The following is a 20,694-nucleotide window of genomic DNA, read 5'->3' as shown; positions in this document are numbered from 1 at the left end:
TTCTTTGGTATTTTTTTCCCTCTAACGATGCTAAAATTTAATTACAGTGCGGTCTCTGTGACACCTACTTGCAGCTACAGGAAGCATCTGAGAAGTCTGAATTACCCCATTCATCTGCCTGGTGTGTTGACAGAATGCTCACTGGCACTGGACTCCTGCCGCTGTCACTGCAGCCGCGGGTGGGGTGGTAGGAGCCCAACTGCTGCCTTCCTAGCAGCAGACTCAAGATGGGCATGGCGTTGAGCGACCAGCTCACAGAAGGGTGATGATGGATTCCCCCATGAGTTGCTCTAGTGTAGCTGGCCAGCCTACAGCGACCATGCCACCACTTCTCATTAATATACAGTGTGGTGCATGATACATGCTGGTTTTCATAAAGCCCCAGCTCTTGGAGTCATGTGAATAGAAGAGACTAAAAAAAAAGGCATTTTCTAGCCTGCCTCGTTGCATGAAGAACGTGCCTGCACCAGCTAGGCGCCCCTAGGGGCTGAGCCCCTGTTGGCACACTTAAAGAACCAGATGTTATTTCTTTAAAAAAAAACCTTATTTTCTAGCTAATCTTATGAGGGCAGCAGCCTGACTCCTGAGTTTTCAGTGCCTGGCCCAAGGAGGCACATGGCTGCAGCAGGGGCTGTCAGTTCCTGGGCCTTGGTGGGAGGGGCGGGGCTAGGGCCCTCACTTTAGCCCTGGGCACCGCCCAGCGCTGAGGGGAGGGAACAGTAGCGTCCCGCCCCTGAGGGGGCGGGGAAGTGGGCGGAGCAGCCGCGGCCCCCAATAAAGCTTGACATTGAAATTGAAAGCGCCTCCCTGGTGGCGAGCTAGGGGAAGGGGCGCTCGGGCGGGCGGCTGGTTTGCTGGCTATGCGCCTGCGCACAGCAGCCGGGCAGGTGGCTGGTGTGTTGTTGTTCGGCGGTGGCGGCGGCAAGATGGCGGCGCACGGGGGCTCTGCGGCCTCCTCGGCGCTCAAAGGGTTAATCCAGCAGTTCACCGCCATCACGGGTGAGACGCACGGATGCCGGGGGTGTGGGCTGCCGGGGCCCCCCGGGGGGCTGTGCACGTCCTGTAGCCCCAGTATCGGGGGGCGGTGCAGGGGCAGCACCGGTGGGCTGGGCCCTGCAGCTCTGGTCCAGCTCCGGGCAGAACCGGCCTGGAGCAGCGGCGGCTTCCGGCCGGGGGGGCGCGGGCTGTGGCCGGCGGATCGGCGCGGCACGGAGGCTCCCGGCTGAGGGGATGTGGGGTTCCCCCTCCTCCCCAGGGCTGGCCAGGTCAGGGGCTGCCCCGTTTCTCTGTGACCTTCGGGGTGCGGCCCCGGCCCTGCTCACCCGGCAAAGTCCCGGGCCCAGGAAAGGGCGCTCAGGCATCCCATAGGGCAGGCGAGCAGCCGCCCGGCCTGAGTCTGCGGCACAGAGCCCCAGAGCCGGGTGGGCGGGCGGACATGCGGGAGGGGACAGGCTGCCGGGGAGCTGGGGGTCTGGCAGGGAATCACTGTCTGCTGTACGGGTGACACTCCAATGCTGTCAGATGCTCTTCTCCTTTTTCCTCCATCGCCAGGACAGGTGCGTCTTGTGGTCTCTGTTGAGTGCAAGGAGCATCAGTCCTCCTCCTCCTGCTTCCCCCAGTGTAACTGAAGTTCTGTTTGCTTGAGTAATTAGTGGGCAGATTTGGTGTAATATGATCTGTGGAAGTAATCTATTAGTGCATTGAAATGATGATCGGCTTTGTCGGCATATATTTCCCCACCGTTCTTACAAATGGCACTGGATTGCTCCCAATGAAAATTCTTTATTTGGTTTTTCTTGAGCACTTGATACAACTTGTGCATAATCTGTTTCATTATAGCTTCCTCTATTTGTGTGTCTTCACACCACAACAGAGGAGGGAAGGGTTTTAAAAGATAGGAAAATATGGCTGTCAAACTACAAAAATCGACTTGGTGAGTGGAATAAGTGGAACTACTAAGTTTCTTGTTATAGCTAATTAAATTCTAGCTTGTATCCCTTTTAATAGTCAGGTATGATTGACTCAAAATCTGGGTTAACAATACTGGAGATGTTAAGTAGCTAGTAAACTGACAGGGATACACATTAGCCTGTACCCTGGGGAATTCTTAGTAAGTCAGTTCTTTCTAAATCACAAATAGTCATTTTTAATCCTCTCAGGGAGAGTACAATATCTTATGGCTCTGCTGGGCTCCACTAATGAAGAATGAGGAGAAAGTCATTTAGTATATTTCTGCTGTAGGAAACAGGGGACTGACTTTTTGTTGTTGCTCACCAAGAAGAGTGGCTGTAAGAAATTGGGAAAAAATACGCACAAGAGCTACAGTGAAACTAGATGAGTTTCACATTTCAATGTTTGCAGTGATCATTTCAATGCAGATGCAACCTTAAATATTTTGTAAAGAAAGTAAAGCTGGTTTTAGAGCCTTTATTAATTGTAGAACATTAGTGCAGACACACTGGTTCTAGACAAGAGGTTCTCAAGACAAATTTTTGGTGGCATCAGAGTGCATCCACCAACTCTTGCTGTTGGCCACTCTCACACTTTTTCTTAAAATATTTAACTATCTTTAGGAAAAACAAATAAATATGCACATATACATGTCCAAATCATTGTAATTTATGTATTGCTAGCTAGTAAATCTGCTGTGAAAAGTGATTTTAACAAACATACAAGTATCACTTTTCACAGCAGCCTTACTTAGCCCTCCCAAGCCTAGGGACAAATTAATCCCTGGATGGGGAATCGGGGGAGGTAGTGGGGGACTGGAGCCTGAAGCCCCGTGGCCAGAGCCCGAAGCCCCTCATCGAGTCTGGGGCCTGCCGCCACACTGCTGGAGCCTGCGGATGGAGCCTAAAGCCCCTTGGCTGGAGCCTGCTGCCCCGCCACTCCAGAGCTGAAGCCCAAAGCCTGAGCCCCATCGCCCCTGGGAAGGTGGGGAACTCACCAGCTCTGAGTGCACCCCCTTTATAAATTTAAAACACTTTTAAAATACATTTAACACCATTATAAATACTAGACGCAAAGCAGGGTTTGGGCTGGAGGCTGACAGCTCGTGACCTCCCATGTAATAACCTCGTGACCCCCTGAGGGGTCCCAAGATCCAGTCTGAGAACCCCTGCTTTATCCATACATTTTCCATCCCTTGAAGTGTTTCATTTTCTGGCTGGGCTGTTCTGACTAGAGCTTCCCGGGAAATCTAGTGTTGCAAAATATAGGTTGAGTGACTAAGATAAAATGGGTTTAGGCCAAGGTGGCTTAATTTACTACAACTCTAACTTTATACAATATAATCTTCTTTTCCTTGTTGCTATGGTATTTGGACACTTAAACTAATGAAAATTAAACTTATCATTAGTACAAAAGCTACCCCCAAGGCTAACTCCATTGAATTCTGCCTCTGTAACTCACTGCCTTCACCTACTGTGACCTGAAGAAGAGCTCTGTGTAATCTTGAAAGCTTCTCTCTTTCACCAACAGAAGTTGGTCCAATAAAAGCTATTACCTCACTCAGTTTGTATCTCTAATATCCTGGGACTAACATGAGTATGACAACACGGTCCCTCTGTGGGATGGAGAACTCACACTTGTGCTCTGATAGGTAGACTGTTAGGGAAAATAAATTCCCCAGTTGAGAGTGCTTCTATGGCCTGACCAACTTTGGGATACTCGTCCTGGAGGGGAAAGGTCTTTTGATGTAGAGAAGGAGGTGGTACTGCGAGTTAATGTTGTTACTCGTATCCATGAACAATAATGGATATGGTAAGAGACTGAGACTGGGAACTGTTTTAATAGATGGACATGTATCAACACGTAAACAAACTTTCCTCTATTCCTTCTTTCTGCCAGTTGTTATGCTCATCTTCTCTGGACTGAGCATCTGCTAGTTCTCTTTTGCTCACTCTGTATCTTGGTCAGATGATAGATAAAGTAGGGAACATGGTCTTTCTGCTATAAATATCCGTCATAAAGTGGCTGAAACCGTTACACCTGGATGGATAAAAATCAATGATTTTTTTCTTTTTAAATAAAAAAAAATCGGATTTTTTTGATAAAATGCTTTTTGAGGAAAAATCCAATCTAAAGATAGATACATTATAGCTCAAAAATATCTCATCATAGAATAGGGATTATAAACTCTAGTTCTATAGTATGAGACAATAGATTCATGTAATGTTTAAGAAGTTTTGTAATTGAGTTCCAATAGTTCATGGATTAGAGACCCAATCTTATGAGGTTCCAAGGGCTTCTGTATAGATTATTTAGGTTAATCTTTCTATCTACCCAATGGGACTCAGTGCTCAGTCTAGAAGATACCATCAGAGATGCTTAGTTTTGCGGTTCTCAAACTGTGGATTTGTGTCTCTAGAGATAACATGCTTGTTAACAGCAAAAATGTTTTAAAATAAATAAATAGAGGTGAGAAATAACAGACCTCAGCCCTATTGTCCCTCTGCAAATTTGTGTACACAGAGTCAATCCCTTACCTCTCTCTAAAAGTGCAAAATTTCAAAAAATTCAATGAATAGAAAATTATTGGGGGGCAGAATAGATCTGGACAAGGAGGAGAAGTCTGGAGATAAATGTGAGGAAGGAGGGACAGTCAGTAGAAACAAAAGTGAAACTGTCTGAGCAGCATATTCCAGAAGTCTTGAGGTCTTTCTTAAACGTAGCCTTCATTGATTTGACATCTACCATACCATTCTCTCACTAGAAGGGAAAACCTATCATGGCAGCAGGCCATAAAAGAGACCCAGTTTGGGAATATTTTAATGAAGTTCCTCTACCTGTGGGTAAGACAGGCATGCGTGCAAAATGCAAACAGTGCAACAAAGAAATGCAAGGCCTGGCTGCCCGAATGAAACAACATCATGAGAAGTGTTCCTTCTCAGGAGGAAGCTGCGTTGAAGATGATGAAAGGAGCATGTCTGAACATGCAGGATCTTCAGGTTGGTCAACTTTTTTATTTCATACTTCTTTCTTAAGGACTGGAAGTCTTCCTTATGGACTATTCTTGAATTTTCATGTTTGAGCAAAAATATAGAGTAACAACTATGGTATTTTAGATGCAGTTGTGATTTAAAAAAATAAACAATTGAAACACACAGATCTTTCTTTTACAATTTCACCTTTAAAGTAGTAATAAGTGTCAGTGAATACAATCAGTAATACTAAATTAGCAGTATGGCAATAATAATTAAATAACTTCATTGACTTATTTTGTTTAGGAGAATCCATCCTCAACATACAAGATTCTGAAGACTATCCACCTTCAAGATCACCATCATTTTCTATAGTTTCAGAGTTATCTGCCAATGATAGCGTTTCAGTCACACCATGTATGTCACATAGCCACAGTATATCACCTGTAGCAAAAAGAAATTTTTTTTCCCATCATCCAGAAACAATCATAGATAAGTTTGTGATAAGAACCAGCAGATTACAAAAAGAGGTAATTGATGAAAACCTTGCCTGATTTGTTTATGCAACAAACTCTCCTTTCCGTATGATTGAGAACCCACATTTCATTAACATGGTTCGGTCATTAAGACCAGGATAGAGTCCACCCAACAGAGCAGATGTTGCAGGCAAATTGCTGGATAAAGTGTACGAAAGAGAAATTGAGCAGTGTGCAAAAGGTCTAGAGGGTGAAGTTGTTAACCTGAGTCTTGATAGGTGGAGCAATGTCCACGATGATCCTGTTGTGTGTGCTTGTGTGACAACAGAAGAAGGGAATTTCTTCCTTACAGAAACAATTGATACATCAGGAAATACACACACAAAGAAGAATACTTACTAGAAGTAGCAGTAAAAGCTATAACAAACTGTAGAAAAAAAATTCAAATGTCTAGTATGCAGCTTGGTCACAAACAATGCTGCAAATGTATCCAAGATGAGAAGAAATTATTTAGAAGAGAGTCCCAAGCTAATAACATACGGTTGCAGTGCTCATTTGATGCACCTCCTAGCCAAAGACTTCAGTGTTCCAGAAATAAAGGCTAATGTTGTTGAAATTGCAAAATACTTGTGTAACAACCACTTTGCAGCAGCTGCTCTGAAAAAAGTGGGAGGAACCAAGTTAACTCTCCCACAAGATGTGGGGTGGAACTCAGTAGTGGACTGTTTTGAGCACTATATCAAGAACTGGCCTAATCTGATGACAGTTTGTGAACAAAATCATGAAAAACTAGTTGGCACTGTCGCAGCCAAAGTTCTCAACATTGGGCTTAAGAGAAATGTTGAACACGTGCGGAGTACCCTGAAGCCTATTTCTGTAGCCTTCAACAAAATGCAGGGAAATAGCTGTTCTATTGCTGACACTGTTGAAATTGGGAAAGAACTGAGTGAGATCTTAAAAAGAGAAATATGCAATGACAAAGTTAAATCACAAGCCTTAAAAAAAACCAATGGGATAAGCACTATCTACAGCTCATTTACTTGCAGATATTCTCAGTACTCGGTACCAGGGTTAAGCCTTAACTGTTGAAGAAGAAGCAGCAAAGAATCCTGTGGCACCTTATAGACTAACAGACGTTTTGCAGCATGAGCTTTCGTGGGTGAATACCCACTTCTTCGGATGTTGAAGAAGAGGAGTTGGCTATGACATGGCATTGTGGAGGGATGATTGCTGGATGTCCAACTATAATAAACTTCAGAGCTAAGGGTGAACCATTCAAGAAATAGATGTTTGCTAATGATGTGAACTGGTGGAATTCACTTAAGCACTTGGATTCGAGACTGTTGAAGTGATAATCTCACTTTTAACAACATTAGCTTCTTCTGCCGGTGTAGGAGAATATTTTCTTCCTTTGGACTAATTCATTCCAAATTGAGAAATTGTTTGGGACCTGAAAAAGCAGGAAAGCTTGTTTTTCATTTCCAGATTATGAAGAAACAGGAAAACGAAGATGAAGACGACTGAGTTCGCTGCAGAAGCCAGTATTTTAAGTTTCTCATGTTGAGCTGGCTGACATAGTCGATTTAATTTTTTTTTAAATTTCATTTAACTATTTTAGTTAAAAACAATTTTAACAAAAACAAACCTGATTTTAAAAAAACTTCAATGTTTAACTACATTCAAAAATTCATATGCTTGTTTTGTTAAAAATATTATATATTTGCTGTTGAAGAAAAAATCCAGAATACATAATGTTGTTTGTTTTATTTAACTAAAACATGTAAATGTCTGCCTGGTGATGTTCTCCTTCTAATACAGCATGGCAAGAAAATCCTCCAAATATTAATGATTAACCTGTTGAATTGGAGATAGTTCACCTCCCAATGACTTTATAAATGTCTGCTTCAATTACCTTTGGTAAATGAAATAACCAAACAAGCATTCATTTTCTGATATAGCTGTAAAACTAATCTGAACAGTTTTCAAAAGAAATCGCTTTAAAAATGTGTAGTGTAGGTTTCATTTTTAGAAGGTACACATCTATCTCTGAATTGTGAAGAATATGTATTAAGGTTATAACAACCAAATAATGCACTTTTATATAGAAATCCATGATTAACGCAGGATGGACTCGATTTATACTCCTTGCTGATTTAATATTGAGTTTTTCATAGGGTGATTAGAAGTTGGTAGTTTAATTTTGTGTATAACCCAACTTCTTTCTGGATCATTGCATCTTCTTTATGTTTTGAATTTTGTGTTGGGCAAAGGTCTGAGACCTGTTTTTAAAAAAATAAATAAATAAATAAAAAATTAAGTAGCTACTGTTAAACTTTTTTCTTTTTTAAGGAAGGAGATAGGATTGAAGGAGAGCCACATTTCCATCTCCTTTTTCCCCCCCCTCCCAGGCAAGATGTGTATATTAGTGTTTCTTCTAATGATTTCTAAACTATAAATGCAAAGCAAGTGACAGCCATATAAGTTGTGCATTCTTACTAATTACTAATTCTTTGAAAGAGCAATCTTGTCTGTCAGCTATTCCCAGGACCTCTTTGATCAGGGTCTTGATACTATTTTCTGAGACTTTTTTTGTCTTTCGTATTATAGGTGCCAGTGAAAGCGTGGGGAAACATATGCTTGAAGCATGCAACAATAATCTAGAGATGGCTGTCACTATGTTTCTGGATAGTGGAGGCATAGCAGAGGAGCCCAGCACCAGTTCAGCAGCGGTGTCAACTGTCCGACCAGATACAGAGTATGTGCCTGTGTGAATGTATCCATATAAATGAATAACGTGTGTTTTGAATAGTGGTAGGATGGAAAGGTGGGAAAGTTATGGTATCAAAGCATTTTGCGGTTGCATTGTTCGTTTCTCTCATAACCTGCTGTCACTTCACTGTTACTATGTAGTCCTTTAATGATCTTGTCCACTTTTCCCTCCTCTGGTAGGGCCATTCTAGTAAAACTTTTATCTGGTAGTAATGGTCTTGTGGCTAAAACACAGGACTGAGTTTTAACATAAGAACATAAGAATGGCCGTATCGGGTCAGACCAAATGTCCATCTAGCCCAGTGTCTGTCTACCGACAGTGGCCAATGCCAGGTGCCCTAGAGGGAGTGAACCTAACAGGCAATGATCAAGTGATCTCTCTCCTGCCATCCATCTCCATCCTCTGACGAACAGAGGCTAGGGACACCATTCTTTACCCATCCTGGCTAATAGCCATTTATGGACTTAAGCACCATGAATTTATCTAGTTCTTTTTTTAAACACTGTTATAGTCCTAGCCTTCACAACCTCCTCAGGTAAGGAGTTCCACAAGTTGACTATGTGCTGCGTGAAGAAGAACTTCCTTTTATTTGTTTTAAACCTGCTGCCTATTAATTTCATTTGGTGACCCCTAGTTCTTGTATTATGGGAATAAGTAAATAACTTTTCCTTATCCACTTTCTCAACATCACTCATGATTTTATATACCTCTATCATATCCCTCCTTAGTCTCCTCTTTTCCGAGCTGAAGAGTCCTAGCCTCTTTAACCTTTCCTCATATGAGACCCTCTCCAAACCCTTAATCATTTTAGTTGCCCTTTTCTGAACCTTTTCTAGTGCTAGAATATCTTTTTTGAGGTGAGGAGTCCACATCTGTACACAGTATTCAAGATGTGGGCATACCATGGATTTATATAAGGGCAATAATATATTCTCAGTCTTATTCTCTATCCCCTTTTTAATGATTCCTAACATCCTGTTTGCTTTTTTGACCGCCTCTGCACACTGCGTGGACATCTTCAGAGAACTATCCACGATGACTCCAAGATCTTTTTCCTGACTCGTTGTGGCTAAATTTGCCCCCATGTATAGTTGGGGTTATTTTTTCCAATGTGCATTACTTTACATTTATCCACATTAAATTTCATTTGCCATTTCGTTGCCCAGTCACTTAGTTTTGTGAGATCTTTTTGAAGTTCTTCACAATCTACTTTGGTCTTAACTATCTTGAGTAGTTTAGTATCATCTGCAAACTTTGCCACCTCACTGTTTACCCCTTTCTCCAGATCATTTATGAATAAATTGAATAGGATTGGTCCTAGGACTGACCCTTGGGGGAACACCACTAGTTACCCCTCTCCATTCTGAGAATTTACCATTAATTCCTACCCTTTGTTCCCTGTCTTTTAACCAGTTCTCAATCCATGAAAGGACCTTCCCTTTTATCCCATGACAGCTTAATTTACGTAAGAGCCTTTGGTGAGGGACCTTGTCAAAGACTTTCTGGAAATCTAAGTACACTATGTCCACTGGATCCCCCTTGTCCACATGTTTGTTGACCCCTTCAAAGAACTCTAATAGATTAGTAAGACATGATTTCCCTTTACAGAAACCATGTTGACTATTGCTCAACAGTTTATAGGAGTACTTGTGGCACCTTAGAGACTAACAAATTTATTTCAGCATGAGCTTTCGTGAGCTACAGCTCACTTCTTTGGATGCATAGAATGGAACACACAGACAGGAGATATTTATACATACAGAGAACATGAAAAGGTGGAAGTATGCATACCAACAGGAAGAGCCTAATCAATTAGTCTCTAAGGTGCCACAAGTACTCCGGTTCTTTTTGCGGATACAGACTAACACGGCTGCTACTCTGAAACCTGTCAACAGTTTGTTTTTCTATGTGTCCGACAATTTTATTCTTAACTGTTGTTTCGACTAATTTGCCCGGTACCGACATTAGACTTACCGGTCTGTAATTGCCGGGATCACCTCTAGAGCCCTTTTTAAATATTGGCATTACATTAGCTAACTTCCAGTCATTGGGTACCGAAGCCAATTTAAAGGACAGGTTACAAACCTTAGTTAATAGTTCCGCAACTTCACATTTGAGTTCTTTCAGAACTCTTGGGTGAATGCCATCGGGTCCCGGTGACTTATTAATGTTGAATTTATCAATTAATTCCAAAACCTCCTCTAGTGGCACGTCAATCTGTGACAGTTCCTCAGATTTGTCACCTACAAAAGCCAGCTCAGGTTTGGGAATCTCCCTAACATCCTCAGCCATGAAGACTGAAGCAAAGAATCCATTTAGTTTCTCTGCAATGACTTTATTGTCTTTAAGCGCTTCTTTTGTATTTCGATTGTCAAGGGGCCCCACTGGTTGTTTAGCAGGCTTCCTGCTTCTGATGTACTTAAAAAACATTTTGTTATTACCTTTGGAGTTTTTGGCTAGCCGTTCTTCAAACTCCTCTTTGGCTTTTCTTATTACACTCTTGCACTTAAGTGCACTTATTGCACTCTTTGCACTTAAGTTTTAAGAGACCTGGGGTTTGTTTTTTGTTTTGACTTGGGAATATTACCTGTTCTCACTGCTGGTGCTGGAGGCCAGCATCTTGTTGGTGTTGTACAAACATATAGCAAAGAGATGGTCCCCTGGCCTGAAAATTGTACTATGACTCAATTTCGTCACCTGTACGTTTTGGATAACATTTGCATACCTAACAGGGATATTGGTTACAAGCCATGCTAGCTAAATGCTGCTTTCAGGGGACACAGAAGCTGGGTCTTGCATGGTAGATGTGCATGTGGTGGTAATGATAGTTACTTTCACCTCCACGTCACTGCTTTGAACTTGGTCTAAATTGGATTAGTTGTGGCTAAAAGGTAATTAGGTTTTTGGTCTTCAAGACGTGAGTTTTGGTCTCTGTCCGGTTCCTAGGGGGCTTGTGTCCTACCATAAAATCCACAGCAACATTTGGCATTAATTGGCGCCCATGTTGTGCATGAAAGGCCAGGGTGTGAATAATTATGAAGAGCATATTACCCGCTCAGATGTAGAGTTGGTCACTGAAAGGCATGAGTGAGTTACATTGGGGCATTGTAGGGAAGTTTGCAGTTCTGCTTCCTTTGCTCTACCTGTTCTGTGGATAAATAGATAACTTTGACCCTGGAAACAGTCTTACTAAACTTTCTGTCTAAATTCAGGTTAATTATAAAGGTGAAAGTGCCAGAAAAGGGTGTGCTTGAGGTTAAAACAGCTGGAGTAGTGCCAACAGTCCTAGCTGATGCTAAATTCTGTACCTTTCTGCCATTTGCCTTTGACAGGTACTGAAGCTAAACATCTATATTTGTCAGTATGGAGGCCTTGTTTCTGTGCAGATTCTTTGTGAATCAGTGACTTTTATACCACTATAAGTTAAACCCAATAAGTGTTTTTATTAGAATAAATTTGATACCTTGGCTCCATTCAGGAGCCAGCCAATCCATCTCCTAAACTTCAGACACAGTGCCTAGAAGACTGTGAAGAGACTGGTAAAACAAATAAGCATTTCTCTCTGCGTTATGTAGGGTTGTAGGCTCTAGTCTGTGACCCCTTCTGTGCCACTCTTTATGCACGGAACCTCTGTGTCAAAGAACCTCTCTCAATTCAGGTCTTTTAAACATTCACTTCCTGCGTGGAGCCTTTGAGCCACCTGAAATGATAAAATAATTAAAAATTTGTACAACATCCTTACTTCACCTAGGTATCATGCATCTGTACTTTTGTCTGTATCATTTAAGCTGCAAGATCCTTGGGCAGGAACTGGTGTTCTTTGTTTATAGAGTGCCTAGCACATCCCTCAGTAAATAACAAGTTATTTTTTTTCTACTCTGGTAGGGATGAAGTACGAGCACCAATTCCACAAAAGCAGGAAATTTTGGTAGAGCCGGAGCCCTTGTTTGGAGGTAAGATTTGTTTGTGTTTTTTGTTTATGTTGCTTCCAGCCTGGGTGAGTGACGAAAGAAAAATCATAACTGACTGAGGGGTTGTCTACACATACCTACATGGTGCAGCTGCACCACTCTAGGTACTCCACCTGCTCGAGAGGCAGTGGCTATGTTGATGTGAGAAGCTCTTCCCCCCCCCCTACCCCAAGTCAGCGCAGCGCCGTTTATACCAGGAGTTCGGTCGGTATAAATGCATTGCTCAGAGGATGTGGATTTTCCATACCCCTGAGCAGTGTAGTTATACCAACATAAGTCTGGAGTTTAAACCAAGCCTGAGAAATTGAATCCCATCGCTGCTTCTTTCTGCTGTTCTCTACAATAACTCTGTAGCCATAGGATGTAATTGCACACTTTGAAATACCTCTGTGCAGTTGGCAGTACGGTTTCTCAAAGGAGACATAGGTAATAAATCATGCACCACTGGGAGTGCAGTTTGCTTCATGTGCCATTTAAAATGGGTGCTGCCTCATAAGCTATGCTAAAATACTCCTGTTTACTGGCTGAGTACAGTGGTCCAGGAACAGAACTGGAAGATACTTCTCCCACATTAGAGATGCTCAAAGTGCTGGTATTGCAGGACAGAGTGATTAGTGATGAAGGGAAGAAGAATAGGTGAAGATTCAAGAGGGCTAGAGCTACAAAGGAGATAAGAGGATTAGAAATGAAGTCAGAAGTTTATGAAGGGTAAAGACAAACTATTAATGTTAAAGAAAAATATTTGAGTAGTTTAGTTCTGCTTTGTGTTGAATTTCTTGAATCATCTGAACCTACCTACCTGTTGAAGAAATATTATTGAGGAGGCTTAGAAAGTAGGAGGTTTCTGAGAACGGGGGTGGTTCCTGGGCGTTCTACAGTCAATATGCAATGGGCATTGCTGTGTAATGCACCAAGGCCCTAGTAATTGGACACTTGGCACAGTGCAAATGATACCGTGTGAATTTGTTTTAGATGGTAATAGTAGCTTTTCCCATTTGTTGTTGCTGTTTGTAGTTTACTCTCATTTTCTCCTTTGGAGAATAAACTGAAGTTTTGAAATGCACCTTGTAGTTTTTATTTTCTGTTTGCTTTAAATATAAGATTGCTTTATTATCTTTTGCTTTTGAAATGTTGCCTCCCCCCCCCCCTTTTTTTTTTTTTTTTGAAGTGAAGGGCTAATGAGAAGATCACTTTCCTGCTAGTTAAAATAGTGTTCTTCTAAGAAGAGGTGGCTATTTATGATCATCCCTGGCAACCCCAATAAAGGTTCAGGGTCCCATTGCGCTAGGCACTGTACAGACATGTAAGAAAGGACAGTCTTTGCCCTAGAGAACTCAGTCTAGGTATACGGATATTTGGATTTGAATGTTGTCTAGTTGAGAATGATACTTAAATTGTCTGAAACAGAAGATAACACCAGTTCATAGCCAACTATTAAATTACATTCCAAAGAAACACAAAAATATAGGACAGTGTTTTCAGACTTGCATGCCTAATCTCAGGTTCCTAAAGTCATACATAAATACCTAACTGCAGGCAGGTGATTTTCACAAATACTGAGCACTTGTAGCTAGCACCTGTTGATTTGTGTGAGATTTATAGGTGCTCAGTACTTAACTCTGAAGTCTGAAAATTTTTTATTATAATGTACAAAGCAGATCACTTGGGGTCAAAAATATTATACTTTTTTCATCGTTATTAGAGATGGAAATTACTCCTGGGGGAATTGTGCGCTACTGCATGTGTGCAGAATTCATGTCCCCCGCAGATTTCTTTGCTTCCCCGCAGAAAATGACGGGGAAGCAAAGGGAAGCCACACGAGCTGTCATGCGCCCCTTCCCAGCAGTGCGGGCACATCGTTTCGGGCGCCCGGAGCAGCCAGCAGAGAGGTAAATCACTGTGGAGGAGACTCCACAGCCAGTGGCTCTTACCCTGCGCCGGTCTTAGCTGCTCGTCCTGGGTGGGTGGGGGGGAGGATGATGGGACCTCCTTTCCCTGCATGGAGTGGCCTGGTCCAGATCAGACCCACCCCTAGAAACCTCCCGGGCTCTAGGAAGCTCTGCACTCCCCCAGGCCCACCCTACTTCCTCCTCCATTGCTCCTCAGCCACAGGGCGAGGGGGTTACTGTATGGGGAACTGCTCCTTCCCACTCTGCCCAACCCTGTGCATCCAGATCTCCACCAAGCCCTTCCCCTCCTGCACCCAGACCACCCTCCACACCTGAACCCCCACCCCACCATGCCTTCCCCCCATTCATTCAGAGCCCCCTGCCACCTGGTCCCTCACCAAGAACCTCCCCACTGCATTTGGACCCCCACCCCGTACTTAGACTAACCTCTACTGAGGCCCCTTTCACCTGGACCACCCCGAGAAGCCCCCGCACCTAGACCTCCACTCCATTGAGCCCCAGCCAGCTGCACCTGGACCTCCACCTCATCAAGCCCCCCAGCACCTAGCCCCCCCGCCAAGCCCCATCCCTCCCAAATCCAGACCCCCGCCATGCCCCAGTCATCTGCACCTGAACCCCTTGCAGAGTCCCATTCCCCTGCACCTGGAACCCCCCAACTAGCCCCTGAGCATTCAAATTCTCCCCTTCCCCCCCCCACAAGACACCTGCACCCAGATTGCCCCACACAGAACCCTCTCACCCAACATGTGGATCCCCCCACACTAAGCACTTCTATTCTTGGATCCTGCTGGGCTGAGCCTGCTTGCCCCACACCTAGACTGGGGCTAGGGCTGAGTGTGTGAGACTCTGTCCCTCTCACTTACTGTCTTGGTGCACTGGTGTGAAAGGGTAGGGCCCCAGGGTGTTTCTGGGGCAGGCCTGGCCCTCATGCTGTGTCAGGGTCAGATGCAGCTTCACCGCCAAGTTCTTGTCGGGGGGGGGGGGGAGTGGGGGAAGCTGCAGGGTGATCTCACACCTCCATGCAGCCAGTGGCCTGTGCTCTCCACTGCTATGCTGGAACCTTCATGTTTGTTTATTGACAAAATATGCAGAGTTTTGCAGAATTTTAATTTTTTGGTGCAGAATTCCCTCAGGAGTAGGCAATGCCCATTAATTCAACCAGTCAGTCCCCCTGCAAATTGATTTTTTAAAATCAGGTTTTATGGTGTATGGTGGCCTCTTTCCATGTACTTTGTGTTTGAACATCTCCTGTAACTGAATTACTTTGAAAATACTGTCTTAATTGTTAAAAATGACCATTCCTAGGCAGACAAAGATTTGTAATAAATCGCTCTATGGTGTCTTGTCTTACGGCCCCATCAGGAGTACTTTGGAGCAGCAGCTATAGATAGTAATGCCAGGTGACTTCAGCCCAGCCCTTTATCCTGGTATTACAGAGGTCTTTGTCAGTTAATTGCCCAGCAGAGAATTGGAACAGTATCTCTTCCCCATCCTTTTGTGCTCAGAGGCAACTGCATAGAGCTCCTTGACGGGGGGTTTACTTGGGGATAGGGTAATAGCAAGATTCCTCCTTTTGAATCCAGATATTGCCCACCCTGCCCAACAGCTAAGAAGATGATGTGAGTGAGAGGCCTGACAGAACTAAATTGGAGAACTCTGAGAGTAGCTGCCTTCCTAGAGGATTTTCCATTATTACTCCTCCAGGACATATAGTTATTTTCTAAAGTGGGTCCCTGTTTTATGTTTTGGGTTCAGTGTGGTAAGAATTATTTAATTTGAATACTATATTGGGCAGCATGGCAGAAAAGCAATCAGCATGGGTATGTACAAGCATATCAGAAATGGGAGGCCCAGTATTTTACCTGCTTTCATCAGCAACCTGAATTTGCTTTGAGGAAAGACTTGTTCTTGGGGGGGAATATCCAAAGTAAAATGTGGTGATACTTGGATCTGTTGTTCTGGTTTCCCCCTACCCTTACCCAGTGACCTTACTCCTCCTTATATGTATGCTTTGGGTCTTCAATCTTTTCGCATCACAACTTTGTGGTATGCCATCATTCAAAAGTAATTCTTTGACAATCTAGCTTTTAAATTACATCTGAGATATCTTCTTATTTTAATTTTTTTAAAGCTCCTAAACGACGCAGACCTGCCCGTTCAATATTTGATGGTTTTCGGGATTTTCAAACAGAAACCAGTAAGTATCTGTGATTCATTATGGTAGGGTTTCTAGTTTGTTGTGTAACTTTGTGGTGTGGAATGAACAGAGTTGTCTGCTATTGGCCATGATCATTGGCTGCAGTCATCAAACAGTTTTTAATGTTAAATGAGGAAATTTCCTATGCAGTAGGCAATATTCTATTCTAAAACTACTTTATTAATCTTTAATTGTAGTGGTGCCATTACTACTTTTATAATTAAAGATGTGTCTATTTATTAACTACAGCTGTTTCCCCACAGATACTAGTTTCACAGCTTTTATAATCATGGCAATTTTAAATAGTTGTGAGGTGATTATGACGAAAATGCCAAGTCATGGAAATATGAATCTTGGCAGATACTATTGGATCTTGTCACCACCCTGATGCATACTTCCAATCTTATAAAACAAAACAAAACACACAAACCTGTGTGTGCTCTGTGGCAGTACTGGACACATGAGTAAAGTACTTGCCGTACCAGAACGGACTTTGATAACCCAGTTTGATTCTTCAAAAGCATCTTTTTCCCTTGGTGGTAGGGGATGGAAAGGTGGGGAGAGAACTCAAGAATCCTGGGGGAATTAAAGCTCTCATTCACTAATCTGGTCTTTTGTATGGCCACTGTTGCTGTGCGCGCGCTCTTGTTAGTCTTCAGATTAGTCCTGGGTTTTGCTTGGCAGCACAGAAAGTTCTCAGTGAATTTGTTTAGCCATTTACCATTACATCTGCCCACCCATGTGCAAAATCTACAAATGACAAAAGTAATAGAGAAACTCTTCTAAATCATAACATTTCAAAAAATGACTCCTTTGGCAGGTGGGACAAATGCAGCCTTAATAACTTTTTATTGTTAATCATTTGTATTACCATAGTGCCTAAGAGCCCTAGTCATGGACCAGGACCCCTTTGTGCAAGGCACAGTGCCAAAAGCTGACAATCTTCTACTGGCATCACTCAAAGAGTCCCAGTCAGACTCTTCAGTAATAATCAACCTATTTAAAGGTAGTGTCATTGGCTTCTCTGTGAATAACCTATACCCTACTGCACAACCACATTTTTTGACTGACTCATGGTCTCAGACAGTGTGCTTTAAATTATTTGAACAAAAGACATACAGACTGAGGAGTCTGTTAAAGTTTAGTAATGTACTGGGAAGTGGTAGATTTAAACAATACAGTAGAATTTAGGGTTCCATTACTCTAATTACTCTGTTTCCACAAAGGAAGATGTTCCAAAATGTTTTTTTGACACATCCTTACAGTAATCCAAAGTGGAATGGCCCACATTGGTGCATAAAAGTGGACTTTACAGCTCCATGATCACCAGCATGGGTCAGATAGGTGGAACACATGACCTTTTGTCTGTTACTATGGTGTGTGTTACTAAAAGTGATTAATATTGCAGGCAGTGTTTAATTCTTTCATATCACTATACTAAATGTCTGACAATCTGGAAGCATTCCACCATGTCAGCTGTAGCTCTTGAAGGGTATATGATCCAGTTACACATTCATCTCTCATCTAACTTAATAACATTCAATAAAAATACACAAATACACCAAAAGCTTTTTTCACCTAAATGAAAGCTGGAAACTTAATAGTTAAAGTCTGACACTAATCTGGCCTTTAATGTTTGCAGACATGTTTCCAGGGGCTGCAAAATAGTGATATTTACAGGTACAGGAGGCTTCTATACTCTGGTCCACTGCACACTTGCTTGTGTCCAGTGGAGAGTTGGCGGACCACATGGCCCTGGCTCCCCATTTCCAGCTGCTAAACTGCATAAAAAAGCAAATGCACAGAGTATTTTAGGTAAGCAATTGCTGTAATTCCCCCCCAAAGGTTTCATATGATCACAGATGGGTATGCAAGGTGGCCTCATGGGCATGAATGGGAGAGGTGGTATCCACAGGACACTGTTTTCAAGGTGTGGTATAGACTATAGAAAGAGTTTGAGAACCTCTGACCTATAAGAGGTTGCAATAACTAAGTCTATCAATGAAGAGGATTTAATGTTAAATGTGAGGTTTCAAAGAATATTCTATTTATGTGAAGAAATACCTGATTCTGTCAAAGGGGTCCTTTGATGTTTGTGAAGGTGAGGGAACAGGTGAAAGATCAAACTAGAAATATTTTTGGATGTAGGTCAATATTTGAAAGACAGGAGCCTAAGTTTAGACTACTAAATCCATATTTGGGCACCAGAATAAGTTGCCTGATTTTTTCACAATCAGATCCCACTAATGTGTACATTTTACAAATATATTTAAATGAGAGTTCAGTGTTCAGCACTTCAGAAAATCAGAGCACTTAGTTGCCTTGTTATGGATTTAGAACCTCGACTTTAGGATCCTGTCTTCAAAATAAATCATGGCCTGTGCACTTTGTAACCTTGTAAAATGATTTCAACCAGGTGAATTTGTATGTAGGGAATAGGGATGAAGACAGCGTAATGCACTGTTGTGAGTATTTTGTCTAATTCAACTCCTGTTCCTCCCGGGGCTGTATAGTTCGACAGGAGCAGGAGCTGCGGAATGGAGGTGCAATAGATAAGAAACTCACTACCCTTGCAGACCTCTTCAGGCCTCCCATCGATCTGATGCACAAAGGCAGCTTTGAAACGGTAGGTTTCTGTCTTTCAGTAAGACTACCTGTGTGTTAATTGGGCATAGCTTGTAAGCCTTACATCAGCATGCATGTCCAAATTGATTTATAGTGTGATCGTACAATAAATTATAAGAAGACACATAGCTGCCAGTATTTAGAAGCAGACTAGCACCTGCATGGGGTAGTAATTTTATGCATTGTATAGGACTGATCTTAGCAAGTAGTGACTGATTTCTAAAAAGGGTGGGCTTGTTATCCACTGTTCTCTTCCCTGGCCCACTCTTTCCCCTTTTGTTTTTCAAATGTGAAGTTGAGCAGGTGTCACTGGTGAAAGATTTCAGTGCATGAGTGAAGCTAACAAGGATGGAAGAATCCTAGTTATTTAAATTCAGGAAAGGTGCTGTGGCTAAAGATTTTCTGTACAGGTGCTCTGGGTACAGGATTTCTGTGCAGAAGCACGATCTTTCTGCACAGAAGCATGGTGGTGAGGGAAATACTATTCCACAGATCAAGTAGTATGATCATCATCAATATTGTCCTCGCTTTTCCCTCTCTGAGGAATTCCAGAGCATTGTAATTGCCTGGTTCTCCTGTCTCACAGATCACTATTTCATCACCAATGTTCCTCAGTGCTCTTCTCTTCTCCCTGGATGCACTGAACCCTTGAGAGGGGATGAGGTAGCACAAGGACAGGTCTCTAACTGCTTCCAAGTCTACACGTCCACTCACTTGTGACCTCTGCCTCTTTGTTCAGTTTTACAATTGTGACTGCATCTGGCATCTCACCCTGATGTCCCAACAACTCAGTTGTATTGTGGCAAAGACTAGATGGTAAGCTTATTGGGGCAGGGACCATCTTTTTTTGTTCTGTTTGTACAGCTGATCCATGACTAGGGCTCCTAGAGGAATTTATTTTTCCACCATCCCCAAAACACTCTCCTGTCCATCAGTTAACTGCTATCCTCATTCCATGTTCTTTTGTCATCTTCGCTCTTTTATGCTACTCCTATGCCTGGGACAGCCTCCTTCCTCTTGTATACCTGGTAACCACACAGTTTTCTAGACCCTCCTCAAAACTCACTTCTAGCTAACTACAACTCAGGCACAACTAGCTAACCCCCCCTCTATGTACCTAACTAGATGATACATTTATGAAATTTAGTAAACCTAATGTGACAGTTCTAATGGTCATAAGCTAAAGTTTTTGCCTCCAGAAATATCTAAGAACAAATGTTTCAGACTGCTTACCCCCTCGGATCTTGGAATTATCTTATTTAAATAAATATTTAGATCATTTGTTCCTGTATTAGATTCTAAATTCCTCAGGGGAGGGGCCACAGCTTATTTTATAGATAGGGCTACTCAGATCTGTGACATTTACACAAAAGATGGCTGGAGTGGCAGTATCCATTCTAGTTAAGGTTGCATGAGCATTTCTATTCAATCCCTTATTTTCAATCATTCAGATTTTTGTAGCTCATCTCTTTGGGCTGAAATTTTCTAGTTTTCATCTGCAACTTAAGTTAACTTAACACACTTCTTAATGTTTTTTTTGAGGTTTTCTGTCATGACCAGTTGTCATTTTTAAATAGGGGTTTGGGGGGAGTAAGCTTTTCCAACTATTAAAAATAAATAAATTGCAACTTTTTGCACCAGCCATTCCCCTACCCGTGGTCTAAACGGTTATGGATAGAAAATTCAATTTTGGCATTGGTAGTAGCTTTTGTTGAGGAAAAATGCCCTTGAATGTTCCAGTGAGTATTGATTTGTCTTTGATCAAGTTATGACCCATTCTTCATGTGATCAGTACGCTTTACGTAGAGTTTATTGCTATCTGC

General features: G+C 42.4%; 1 protein-coding gene across 1 annotated transcript in view; it reads left to right on the top strand.

Moving 5' to 3' along the window:
- Window positions 1-772: 772 nt before the first annotated feature.
- The window catches only part of UBXN7 (UBX domain protein 7), a 47,560-nt gene continuing 27,638 nt past the window's right edge, over window positions 773-20,694 (top strand). The window contains exons 1-5 of the mRNA XM_045030679.1: window positions 773-999; window positions 8,006-8,153; window positions 12,054-12,121; window positions 16,181-16,246; window positions 18,760-18,872. Of these exons, the coding sequence (XP_044886614.1) occupies window positions 861-999; window positions 8,006-8,153; window positions 12,054-12,121; window positions 16,181-16,246; window positions 18,760-18,872 (534 nt within the window). The 5' untranslated portion in view covers window positions 773-860. The remainder of the gene's footprint in view (window positions 1,000-8,005; window positions 8,154-12,053; window positions 12,122-16,180; window positions 16,247-18,759; window positions 18,873-20,694) is intronic.

This window comes from Mauremys mutica, chromosome 9 (genome assembly GCF_020497125.1).
Source record: "Mauremys mutica isolate MM-2020 ecotype Southern chromosome 9, ASM2049712v1, whole genome shotgun sequence".
Classification (NCBI taxonomy): domain Eukaryota; kingdom Metazoa; phylum Chordata; order Testudines; family Geoemydidae; genus Mauremys; species Mauremys mutica.
This window is presented reverse-complemented; position numbering and strand designations above follow the sequence as displayed.